Source organism: Protopterus annectens, chromosome 11.part0, assembly GCF_019279795.1.
Source record: "Protopterus annectens isolate FY-2018-M chromosome 11.part0, PAN1.0, whole genome shotgun sequence".
NCBI lineage: Eukaryota > Metazoa > Chordata > Ceratodontiformes > Protopteridae > Protopterus > Protopterus annectens.
In genome coordinates this window covers 1,493,451,020-1,493,465,079 of record NC_056745.1, presented here as the reverse complement: position 1 = coordinate 1,493,465,079, position 14,060 = coordinate 1,493,451,020, and the positions used below count along the sequence as shown (strand labels likewise).

Here is a 14,060-nt window from a genome sequence, read left to right as displayed (position 1 = left end):
AAGTCAGCATTTTGAAGTTTGGGATGTCTAAGAATGTGTTCAAAATCGATAAATCCTGTATTGGGCGCCAGGCATTGTCTTTTCTGCGTACCAAGAACAGTCTTGAGTAAAACCCTTGCCCTTTTTCTTGTTCTGGTACTGGCTGAATAGTCCGCATATCCATGAGGGGCGTAACTTGTTTCTGTGCTTCTGCCCATTGGTTTTGTGGCAGATCTGGCCAACCATTTGGAATTGGCAAGGTATGGAAATTAAATCTGTATCCCTGGGATACTATGTTTAGTACGCACTTGTCCTGGATTATTAACTGCCAATTTTGAGCATGAAGTGCTAGTTTTCCCCTTAAGTGGGCTGCCAAAAGATAAGTGCTTGGTGATGGCAGAGGGAAGTCATTGAGACTGTTTACTGTAGAGTTGTGCTTTGTTTCCTCCAGATTTGGAGATGGAGGCACCCCATTGCTTTGACCTGTAAGAACCCTGTGATTGGTATCTAGAGCCTTTTGAGCATCTGGATTTGCCCTGTGAGGCTCTGTCGGACACAGGAAAGGACCAATTGTTTTGTAGGCCAGTGTCTACTGAATCTTGGTGGCTGCACTTGTAAGAAGTCTTTAACAGTTTGCATAGACTTTGCTTTGTCTTCCATTTTCTTTAAAACCTCTTCTGCCCTATTATCAAACAGAGTATCATGCTGTAAAGGTGCATCCAACAATTTAGCTTTAACATGATCAGGCAGATTTTGCTCCATGAGCCAGGCATGCCTTCTAATCACAAATCCAGTAACTGCGGCCCTGCAGGAGGCCTCCAAGGAATCAAAACCATATTTCAAAGTATGCCTTCCAACCTGTTCTGCTGCATGCAATAATTCCTGTATTTTTTTTATTTTCCACACATTCAGAAATCAACATCATTTTCTGTTTCAATAATCCCATAACACACTGTTGATATTTAAGCATATGAAACTGGCAGTTTAAGGCCCTAATTGCCAAGGTTGCAGACGTATAAACCTTCTTTACCCATCTATCCAGCACCCTGGAATCTCTATCAGAGGGGGTAGGATTCTTAGCTGTTGAGGCCTTTACACCTTTGGGACCCTATGAGATAGTTTCAGAGTCAGCAGCAGGATTTTTGAATAAAAATTTGTGGGAGTCAAGAACCCTGTAATATCTGTCTGGCTTGCTAGAAGCCGGAGGTAGAGAATCTGGAGCCATGCTTGATTCTGAAAACACATCATCAACAATGTCTAACACAGGAGGTATGGCCAAAGGCCTATGCTGAGGAAGAAGGAAATCCCTAAGCCTTTTTTTGATTCTGAGAAATCCTGACTCTCCCAATGAAAATGTTCCCTCAAAGTATGCAAGGTTTCTCCAAAAGAATAATCTTCAGGAGGAGATGCAGATGGGATAGATTCCCCTGTATCTGAATCCTCATAGGGTGGTATAGAAAATTAATTCCTGATCAGAAGAGGAATCAGAAGAAATAGAAACCTGATCTGAAGATTCACAATCAGTGTCTTGCCTAGGCCTCTTATCGGGGGCTGATCAAGGTAATTAAGTCTACAGCCATTTTGATCATCTGTTTTTTGGGCATAGAGTCCTGAGCACATGGCTCATGCGTCGTTTTTTTAGCCTTAGAAGTTGCTTTTGTCTTTGTTTTTGAAGCTGACGTCTGTTTTATATAGAAATGCTGAGGCCTGAAAACACCCCCAGAAGCCGGTGCCTGCTCAGCGTCTCCGGACCCATCCAAGGGAGACACATCCATGGGTACAATACTCTGAGAATCTCGCAGGATGCCGGACTCCACATGGGTCTCGGTAGAGGCCTGCGACTCGAAAGTAGCAGGTATCAGGGGCAGCGAAAGCACCTCACTGAGTACCAGAGAACCGGCATCTGGCTTAGGAGAAGCTTCGTCGTCGGTTTTGGACCTTGACAGTCTGTCAGTGTCCTTTTCTTTGCGTTTTTTGTGAACTCCGGTAGTTGGACTGCTATCCGATGACATTTCAGGGTAGTTAAATCTGTTACCAAAATATTTTGAAGCAAAAACATACCGACGCTTAATAGTGCGTTGGTTAAATCTAGCACAAAACTGACAGCAAGGCATGTTATGATCTCGGCCTAGGCAAGGAATACAGTACAAATGGAAATTCTTATGAGTTATTTGCTTCCCACAAGTAATGCAATTATTAACATTTACTGACATCGGTAGGGAGCAAAAAAAAGTTTCCTCAATGGGGTACTTAGCTTTAAATGAAGACTTCGGTTCTGAAACTCGAATGCGAAAATTTCAGGAGTCGGCCGACCGGCACTTGCGAACTGCTTCTGCTTTGGGCACCAAACAGCAAGAAAGACTAAAGAAAATGGTATCGGCTGCATGTTTTATACCCCTGACGACCTGATGTCATGGAAGAGGAGACAGCAACCGACGCAGGACCCAAGACTTTGATATTCAGGCTGACTGAGGGCAACCTGCCAGCAGATTACCTGTAATGACTGCAACAGTGAAACACGAAGAACATCGTATAGGATTCTTAAGAAAACCTGGTTCACACATTACAGGACATGACATATACCATATTGTCAAACCAGAAAAATCTGGCTGGGCTTATCTACCAAAAGTTACATTCAATATTATAAGTGATCAGTTTAATAACAAAAAGTAATCCTGTTATAATATTTTAGAGTCAACATAAAACTGTCGTTGGCTTCAATAGAACCTCATTAGTTTGGATTTAGAGTCGACTGTGTGTATTAGTTCAAATTCTTGTATTTTAGCAGATGACTTGAGTACCACAGCAATATGCAGGCAAACTGACTGTCCATAGGGAAAAACTGACATAGAACTGCTACAAGTTAAGAGTCCACGCTTCATCAGTACGTGGACTTCGCTTCTAGGAAATATATTAAACATAGTCTAAGCAATTTTTGATGTTGGGATAAAGTCACCTACCATTCACTTTGCCGGCTGGGCCATCCGCGTGTGTGTTGGGAAATGGAGTCATTAGAGAGTACCTAGCTAGGACATTTTATTACACAGTCTACACAGCTACTTAAAATGGCTTGCTTATAGAAATCTTCCTTCTCCTAGTAACAGATATGGGCATATAAGGGCATATAAAAAAGTTACAAATTAAGCTAGAAAGCAAAGAAGTGACATAAAATCAGTTTGGTTAAATACATTTAAGTCAATCATCACACATGAGGAGATATTCTGAGGGACATATATTACCCTGATGGAAACAATGCCATTACTTCAGATTAAAAGAAAACAGTGGACATACTTGTCAACTTCCTCTTTCTAAAATGGTAATGTTGAGTCAAGCAAAACGGGTAGTGCACTCATCTTTGGAATAGAAGGCTGTGGATTCAACTCCCACACCAGGTAGTTGGATTAATCTTCCAGTACTAACACTGAAGTAACATAAGGGAAGTGCTGCACTCCTGAGTGTGCCAAACATCTAATGCAGTGATGGCGAACCTATGACACACCACAACGTTTTGGGTGACACATCAGCGTTCACCAACACCAGAGTTACCAAAGAAACTGAATGAACAAAAATACAAGAAATATGTGATTCTGCACTTATCTATTAAAACTCAGCAACCAAAACGTCATTAATTGATGTTAATCAAATCAAATACAATGTGTTCCATATTTTTCAGTTCAATTCAAAATTACTATTAAAAGTCGGGTAATTTTTTGGTGCGCTATTTTAAGCCCAATTATCAGAGCGCATATCGTTTTCTCTGTTGTAAGTCACTGATTTTTTCTTTTACTTTTGTAATACAGAGCAGCACATGTGACTGAACTTATTTTTTTAAATAAATGAATATGTAAAGAATTGTTTCTCTCTTGTTCGGGGGGGGCAGGGGGATGACAGTCCAGCAGAGTGAAGATAGGCATTTTCTGAAATTTTGACACGCCAAGCCCAAAATATTTGCCATCACTATTAATGAGAAATTAAATCAAGGTCTCATCCACCCAAGGTGATGGTAGCTCAGGTGAATGTAAATGATCTCACAGCGTGTACTAAAAATAATAAGGGAAGTTCCCTAGTGTCCTGGTGAGATGTCCCGCAATTAAAATGAATGTCACCTCAGGTCTCCCCTGAAAACAGACAGGCCATAGTCCTAATGGGATTAACCCAGTCAAAGTGTACATAATAAATTTCAATTTAATCCAAGAAATTGAAGATGCCAGTTTTGTTTCTCCTGTCATTACAGAAGTTAAGTGAGTGGATAAGGTACTAAATATAAAAAGAAAAGATTCTGCTGCTTTCACTGACGACATAAATGTCTTCTTTTTATATCATATCAAACATACTATTTGTTCTAGAGTAAGACGTCTTTTCCAAATAAATTTGAAATTATTGGAAATTTACAAAAACTGGAAAGAAGTCAACATCTTGTCAATACCGAAAAAAGCATGGACGCAGCCAGGCACTGGTGCAAACTACAGACAGATTAGTCTAACAAGTATTTTGGGATATATTTTGAGTGGATTTATATTAAACTCATCTTTATCAGCAACACTGCAACTTGACGGTATTAGCTAGCATGGTTTTCTAGTCTGTCAAATCATGCCACCTTTTACTCAGCTTAATGGCCCTGTTTAATAATCTAACAGTTCAAATTAGACGTCTAGATTTAGGGAAGGTTTCTGATACAGTAGCTCATGCAAACATTATTCATAATTCATTGTGTGGCATCGCTCCTTATACTGTACAGCAAAAGTGAGTGGTTGTCCCACAAACTCATGTTTACATTTGAGGCGTAGCCTTTGGCTTTTTTAACATCATTAGGGCATGTTGGGACCACTCTTGTTTAACACTTGGATGATGAGACTGTGTCATCTCTGTACTATACTGGGTGGCAACATTTGGAGATTATGTCAAAACAAAAAAAAAAAGACTGGCAAACTAAAGTTTGAGCTCAAATGAATATTTAATTGTCTGTGGATCTGTTATAGAGATGGACAGAAAAATAAAACTGAATTTAATGCAAGAAATGTCAAGTTATATAACACATTGGTGATGAAAACCAATTATACTCATTTGCTTTTAATAAAAAGGTGCCCCAACTCCCTCCACATTGTAAAGATACTGGAATTACAGAGGATGATGCTTTGGACTTTACCTTAAATGCAAAATTTGTAGTTAGGCAATGTTTTCATTTGAATAAAACTAGACTACATACTACATCGTCAAGACATGAAGCGGCGATTATACAATTTTGTAAATCTTATTAAACATTTGATAGAATATGGTGCTGGCCTTTGTATTTGCATCATTAAGGACTAAGGACATTAAACTTAAGATTCAACAGCAGTATACTAACACAAATTACTTTATTTAGGGTTTTAGGCAACCACAGAAGTTAGCTACAATAAATTTATATGCAATATTTCACTATCTGATAAGATGCAATTTCATACGAGTCTACACAACTCTGTAAAAGGAAGAGTTGCAGGCATACTCTACTTGCCTGTCTTTAGAAGGGAGGAGAAAGCAAGTGACCTGGGCAAACTCCTGTAGTAGAGCATTGAGGAAAGGCCAGGACTTGCATGGAGGTGCTGTGTACAATGCAGGCTGGGCTAGGAGCGCATCACAAGAGGAGGTGTGAATACCTGTCAGAGACCCACAGCATGATAAACCCTTGGGATACTACAGTGCCTGTGCACAGAAACATATGGAACAAATCGACCAAGTCCAACCTTTGCAACAGACACAGCTCAAGTTCATTCACTCTCCTCTTGTCATATCATCTTCGACTTAATGACCCACCTGGTGCGCCACTGACCCAATGGGGTTAAACCAAAGCAAAGTTGAAATAAATCCACAGTAATGGTGGAAAATGGGATTTGGGGAGAGAACTCTGCTACAGAGGCCGACTCCAAATGGACTAGCAACATTAAAACAAAGGGGACTTTCCTACACAAGATGACCAAAGTGCAGATATTATCAATGAACCAGAACAGAATAATATTTTAAGAACATCAGTTGTGCAAGCCCATACACAGCACAAGTTATATAACTGTAGAAATTCCAAAAGTTAAATTTGGGCCTGTATTCAAAGGACGTGAGATATAAAGCTGACCTACCCTATGTCTGCACCCTCCAACTTCCCAGACTTCAGAGTTTCCTTTGTTTCAGTCTTTTCATTATAAATCATTCATCACAGAATATTTTAGTAAAGTTCAAGAAATAGTACAATCACAACAGCTGTTGCCTGGAGTGATGCTGGTTGTTTGTGGAGTGAGAACATGGAACCATCACTGATGGTGGAAAATAAGAAAAAAGTGAAAATGTCTCCTCCTCTCCTCTCTCCGAATGAGAAATAAGAACTTTATTCAAAGGAAACATTCTCTCCAATGGACCCACACTGCTTGACGGTGATGATGATGACACTTCTTCACAACTTGTTTATCTCCCCCAAACATGTAACTTTTGGTGTCAACAAATTACAGCTGAAACCTTTCCTGCCTGTGCCACAAACAATCCTTCAACAGCAAAACATTCTGTGAATGGTAAGGTTAAAGGAAACCTATGACAAATTCCTGCAGCATTTTACACATTTGTGGATCGGATTAGTGTAAATTCTCAATTATCAACATATTAAATCAGCAGCACTTCCAACATCACACTGGCTGCCCAGAATTCAGACTGTTCAGAATGACAGAATCAGCCTTAACTCTAATGCTGCTGCATTTTCGCTCGCTACTACCCAACATAAAATAAAAACTTTTCCCTTAACTTCAACTGTTTCTGACAGACTCTACAATTTTGAACGGTTGTAGTTACAAAGGATTCCTTCAACATGCATATTTGTTTGAACTGTTTCCATAAAATGATGTGATTTTTACAAAACGTAGAAATTACAATAAAAAAATAACTTCTAACAAGTAGCAACAGTTGACATTTTATCAATAATGCAAAAGTCAAATAAAAATTACATACCTTGGATACTTGTTGTGATCCGGGAGGACAGAACAGATGTATAACTCAAGCTTGTAGCAATACATAAATAAATAACTATGGATAACTGTGGGAATAACTTTTTCCTTTAAAGGCATTCATGGGATCAATATGTAGAGTACAGGAGGAGCATAGCTTACTTAAGGTGTGGGTGTGTATGTGGGGGGTGTAATAGGCTCTGGAATTCAGTGAAAAAAAAGGCTGACATTTGACTTTGGTGATTCCCCATGAATAACGCGTTATACTACAGTACTGATCTCTGCACTGAGCAATGATGTTCTTCAAATGGCTAAATCTAACTTTACCACTTTTCTTTGCAGTCTACAGGATCATACCAATTACTCCCATTCCAGCACCCAACTGACCCATATATTCCTCCAATGGGGCAAGAGCTCTCCTCACCAATAAGTGGAAGTTAGAGAGTCAGCTGCTAGGGAGCAGTCCAATCTGCCACTTCTTCCAACTGTCATACTCCTACCGCTGCAGCAGCCTTATACCCCTGCAGCAGCCTGTCATACCCTTACCCCTGCAGCAGCCTGTCATACCCTTACCCCTGCAGCAGCCACTGAACTCTGCTATCGCTGCCTTTGGGGGGGGGGTGCTGCCTCCCATAAGAGTAACATGTTGCTTGCATCATGGGCAATTCTAGTGTCTTCATACTGCAGCTATATACCAGAATGTTTTCACTAATGCAGTGAGCCATGCTACCTTTCCCCATCCAGGAGGGGCAAGCAGACATTAGTAGCTCACGCCCATCATCCACGCTGGTGGCTCGGTCCCATTCTCCCCCACTCAGTCCCTCCCTTGCACATGCTGCTAGTCACACACCATTGGAGATGTAAGTCAGGGCTTTATCTTTCTGTGCCATGGAGCCAGGGTTATTTTTATACTAGTCTTGATAAGAAACAGACTACTCAAATTGAGAAAAGTAAATTTTAGTTTTATAAAACTTTAAAAACTGCAGTAAGTATGTTCAACTAACACTATATGAAAGGAAATGAATAAACTGTACCAGCAGCCTAGAAACAAAGCACTATTAAACTTACTAAAAGGGCTCCGACTACTTTCTAATCCTTAGCAAACTTTGCATGCCAAATAGGTTTTCAAGAAATGACATTTTCCCACACACACACACCTCTGACCCAACAGGTGTTGACACCTCTCCTGAATTTCCACAGATAAAATCTAATCCCCTGGACATAGTTCAATACATTCATGAGTGGAGAGGCGATGACAGCTTCTCAGTGTAGCATTCTACTGGGAAAAAACCTTAAACAATCACCTCTGGTACAAAAGGACTGAATAATTCAGCTGCTCACAGAGATTATATTAAGAATACTGAAAACATTTTCAGTAACTGCAATTGTATAAACATGCAGTATCTCATCCAGACATTTTTGTCCTTTGTACAACTACCTCTTATCCTCCTAACGACACTTCCAGTAGTGTTATGAGAGTCTAACTTTGCTGCATTCTATCTGTATGTGTTACAGGAAATGTCTAAAGTAACTTACATTGGTGAGAAATAATTTGCTATTCAGCAGATTAGAGAACTGATTCAAAGCATTTTCCACAGCCTGGCGTCGAGACTCAGGAATGTCGATTTTACCGGTTATCATGACATCATTTTCTCCATCTTTGGATGGCAAAAAGAAGACACGGTCTGTGTATGTTTTGTAGTTTAAAAACGGGATTCCTGCTTCGTTGACATCATTCGTCTGATCTTCCATCTCAATCATAAGATCTGAAAGTATAGAAACATTAAATATTAGCTTAAAACATTTTTTTTAATGCCGTCGGCAGAACTGCCAAAGGTTTCATCATTAATTACATCACAAGTTCCAGTGGACATTTACTGAACAATAAATTAAATCAGTTGAAAGGGATGGTGGCAAACTATGGAATTACAAAGATGTACAAAAGCCACCATTATTCTGATACAGCTTCAGTAGAAAATGACTGAGAAAAAGTTTTACAGCATTGCAACTTCCATGGGAATCAGACAATCTGATTCAAACCTGGGTACAGGACCACTGCTCTGTGTCTTCTTAACCACCGTTAAACTATTTTAAAAGGGCACAGTAGAACTGTGATTTTTTTTTTTTATTGGCCTGCATAAAAACTAACAATCTAACTTGCTTAATTCTGCTCCAATAAAGTTTAGTATCAAACAGTACAATGAAAGGTTGGTTAAAGAGGACAAAGTCTGGAATTTATTCATGTATAATTCACCATACACAAAGTCCCATACTATATCCTAGCATGCTGTCAGTAACACTGTGTCCCAAGAATCCCACAGCTCATACCTGGACCTACTGGAGATGCTCACCATTAAACTAAATACTCTACTTAAGGGAGACTTTAGCTACCCCTCTGTAGACTAGGCAACATGCTCTGCCTCAAACTAGCCACAACGATCTTTGGACTTCACTAACACTAAAACTCTCGATGGGATAGTGCACACACACACCACAGACTTGTACTGACATGTTACTCTGGGACAGCACTCACTCACTCACCCGTGTGTCACAATCTCACTAGTGAGGTTGGAGCACAACACTGTCTCTCTTGAAATGGAAATCGAGTTCGTAACCCCAGTAAACCCTCCAACAGTTAACTATTCCAAAGCAAACTACATCCTATTAAACAACACTTTGTCAAGATTTAGTGCCCCTCTCAACCCCAAGTTCACAGCAACCTAGGCAAAACAGGCACTGTATAACTACATAAATAGATGTATAGAGGCTGCTCTACCTATTACAAAACAAGCCCCAAACAAACTGCACTAGTTAAATCCTAAGCATATTAGGTTATATAATAAAGGGAAAAAAAGTCACTGCTAAAATCAGGAACAGCAACTCCCTAACAAGAGCTCTCTAATTAAAATGAACAGGAAACAAAGTCCAACATGGCCAATTGTGAGGTTAATAGGGTCTCTCAGACTAAAGACAATCACAAAAGGCCTTCTACGTCTATGTCAATAACCTCAAAGACAGCACAAAGCAGTCTGCCAAAATGGTGGTCAGTGGGGTCATCTTCACTGAGCAGAATGACAGTGAGTCTGCTGGCTTAAAAATTCAGTTCAGAATTCACCCCAACTCCCTCCCTGTCTTCCCCCATAAAATACCTACTAGCATACCCCCCAACTATTAGCAGGGATCAGGTTCTGGCAGCACTCGCTAAGGCCAAAAACAGAGCCTCAGTGGGTCCCTGACAATATCCCAGGATTCCTCTAAATAACTTGAAACATGAACTATCAGGACCACTTGAGTCGCTTTTCAAATACAGGCGCTAACCAGGCTTTGCACCATGAGAAAGGAGGATTGCAATGGTCAGTCTACTTCACAAGGGTGGACTCATTAGTCTGACTAGTCCAATATAAAAAGCCATGGAATGAATAACCATGAAAATTATCAAAGTAATAGGCAACCTTCAGATGCTGGACCCAACATAGTTTGGCTGTGTCAAGGAAGGTCACACCCACTAAGCCTGGTGGACTTGTTGGAGAAGCTCACCAAGGCAATGGATGAGGGGAAAACAGTGCATACCATTTACATGGATCTGGCTAAGGTATTCAATACAATACCGCACTCAGGTACTGTTGACAAATTGACCAAAATGGGCATTAGCACCTATATAACTCACTGGATTGCCAGCTGACTTATACATAGAATTCAGGATTGGTGAGACCAGTCACATGCAGGGTACCTCAGGGCTCCATGCTGGGACTGCTACTATTCTAGGAGATAAAGGCTAATGTTAAGGGTCTTTGGATGACCAAGTTAACAGATTACTTAAAATTGGGACGATCACAGATTCCCCCTTGACACAATAATCTTAAAGACTGATGCCAAAATCATGGATTAAAAGTCAACACCAAGAAATGCACTACAGTGCCTTTTGGGAAACTACCACCTGGACTAATTACTCAATTGATAAGACACCCGTAAAAGTTGACCTGGTAGTCAGGGATCTAGAAACATATGTTGACACAAATCTGGCCTTTGCCATCATGTGGCCAAGACAGTAAGAAAATCAGTCTATGTCGCTGAACTTCTAAGTTAGGGTATGGCATCCATGTTCAAGGAAGTCAAAGTGCTCTTTAGTCAACCCTTATCAGACCTATAACAGAGTATAACTGCTCCTTTTAGCATGTACCCAACTTGAAAACTGCAACAGTTGGATTGCCCACAAAGGTTCCTTACCAGGAAAATCCAGGGTATAAACTCATTGTCCTATACAGACCACCTTAAAGGCTTACCTCTACACTCAGTGAGATTTGACCTATGCCTTCATATAAGGCATCCTTGGGTCCAGCTCTCAGAATAAATATGGTTCCATTTCTTTTAGTAAATTAATGAAAGAAAGGTACATGGTGTTTTGGGATGCTTGCAAAGTTCAAAAAAATTAAAAAAAGGTTATGGAGAGAGTTTTAAATGATTATTTGAATATGACTCGTGGAATCTGCACATTAAGCACATACGCCACACGACAGACTGGAATGTATAATGTGGTAATGCAAAAATTAAAATGATCCTTGGCAATATATAATATATAAGAGTTTTGTAATGTGGAGGTGCTACAATCAAAACAATGTAGTGATTAAGTTATCAAATTTCAGTATGGCAACTAGGACTAGCGCACTAAACAGCCTGCAAAGTAGTGCAAGAAGTACAACTGATACGGACACAGGCAGCAGTACACCAAATATGCACACGAGCTCACCAAATATGCACATGAGCTCACCAAATATGCACATGAGCTCACCAAATATGCACACGAGCTCACCAAATATGCACACGAGCTCACCAAATATGCACACGAGCTCACCAAATATGCACATGACCTGCTGGCCACAGGTAGTTTCCACAAGAGAAATGAGAAGAAAACTGAAGACAGTAGGACCCCCGACACTAACAGTTTAAAATTTAATGGCATTGGCAAGGCTTAAAAAGACACACTGGAACATATCCCATCTCACAGCTACTGAGTGATGGCATACTTGCACTGCTGAATTATCTCACAACTGAGGCATTAAAAGAGACAGTCAATGAAAAAAAAAAGATCTGCAGCTGAAAGATCAAAACTGGCTGCACCAAGGTCTGTCACACTTTTCTGAATGACTTAACACTAATTCTTTACAAAAAGAACTGGAATTTAAGGTGCTTTTTTAATTTTGATGAAGGGTGCAGAAAACAAATGGTTGTATAAAGATTAATAAAGGGGAACAAGAGTCACTGCATCTCTGTCGCTACACAAATGCCAGTATTCGCCAAACAAACACTGAGGTGTTTTATACTCATCTGGTCATTGGCTGTAGCTGGAAAATTAAGCCGTCAGTATGAAATCTTATACAGTGAATATTTACAATAATTCCCACTGCATTAGTCACTCATGCAACGTATTGCATGTAGTGTACATTATAATCTACATACCAGTGATAATATCGCACTTAACCAAAATGTCTCACCTACAGAAACTGACATAAGGTATGTATCCATTCTTTCTAAACTGAACGGCTTATCAAAAGAAATTCAAACTTTAAAACCCAACATGAGCATCTCTGAAACAGTCAGAATTTTCCGATTGTACAATTATCCACATACAAAAAGATTGCATTTTTATGCAGTCTTCCTTATGTTTCAGAACAAAAAAAACATTTAATTTATTTTCATATTAAAATAAAAAAGCCAGCATTGGAGTGTATTTTAAAGATTGTTGCTGTAAATGTCTAAGTACAGACTCACAAATTTATTATAAGGAACACAGATGTGTGTGATGCTAACTTACGGACTACTTACCTGTGAAGATGTCCAAGTACAGACTCATGAATTTATTATAAGGAACACCGATGTGATGCCAAATTACGGAGTACTTACCTGTGAATTCCTTCTTGCATCGATCTCTTACACTTTCCTCCAGACCTTCAAGCTGTGATTTAATTTTCTCATATTCTCGCTCAGCCTGCTGGCTTTTTCGTCTAAAATGCAAACATTTTACAGTAATAATATAATATAATATACTGTAGGAAAACCTTTCCAATGCATTTTAGATTTCTTTAAAAAAATGTATTAAACTTTGAAAAAAGCCAATATCACATTCAGTTATAGTGTACAATTACAGTAATCACAAGTTCAAACTCATTGTTACAAGAAGCCCTTAGTAGCTTTTGTTAACTAAACTTTGAACCAAAGGTGCCAAACAGACAAAAAGATGCACTGAGTTTATATGAAATATAGTCACAAACAAAAATGAGTCTCCTGGACTTGACTCACAAATAAGCCTCAAGGTGTACTTCAGTGCTTATAATAACTGGGACAAAAAAATTCTTCAGGACAAAATAACTTGTTCGATAAACATAATGTCTTACTATACATACCTGAACAGGTAAATGACCAAACTATTAGACGAGAGAAGGGATGGGGGGATGTTAGAAAAATCTACATGCTGCCTAGAAAAATATATTTACAATGTGTGCTGCTTAGGAAGATGTGTATTTAATCATCCAAACACATATAAGTTGTATGATCAAATATATAGAGAAATGTGTGCTTTAGTTAGGAATAAATGTACTTAATGCATTTAATTCTGTCTTACTAGAATAACAGTAAAAATAAACCTGCATATTATTGCTTGAAGTACAAGCTGCAGTGTAATCAGAAATTTGACCTTGGCAGCTTGCAGATGCAGTCTGGCTCATGTCTTTCAAGTAAAGATTATTTTGCAAAGTTGGAAAATAATAAATCTGTTTGCATGTATGTCCTCTTTCCTGCCTCCACCAGGAAAGTAGCCTTGTGCGCACTATCTCTGATAGTGCGCAGCTGGGGACAAGAGAAACAAAAGGAGGCTTTAAGGAAGACTTACATCTATTGTATTTGAACTAATCAGAGAACCTTGAATTGGCTACATCCTCAGGAGGTCATCGTGACTGACCAGCTGTCTGCAAGGCTGCAACATTCTCATGGGAAAAGGACTTTTGAAAAACACAAAATCAGCACTTTTATGAATAACTATGATGTAAAGACCCTGTCACTGACCACACCAGTAAGGTGGGCAAAACTGATAATGAAATGTATATAACCAATGTGTTTTGGTCA

The 14,060-nt window shown here is 39.4% G+C and overlaps 1 protein-coding gene across 1 annotated transcript in view; it reads right to left on the bottom strand.

The window, feature by feature from the left end:
• PLXNB2 (plexin B2) overlaps positions 1-14,060 on the bottom strand; it is a gene marked incomplete in the record, with an annotated part of 671,705 nt that overhangs the window by 167,037 nt on the left and 490,608 nt on the right. The window contains 2 exon segments of the mRNA XM_044087338.1: positions 8,478-8,707; positions 12,843-12,943. Of these exon segments, the coding sequence (XP_043943273.1) occupies positions 8,478-8,707; positions 12,843-12,943 (331 nt within the window).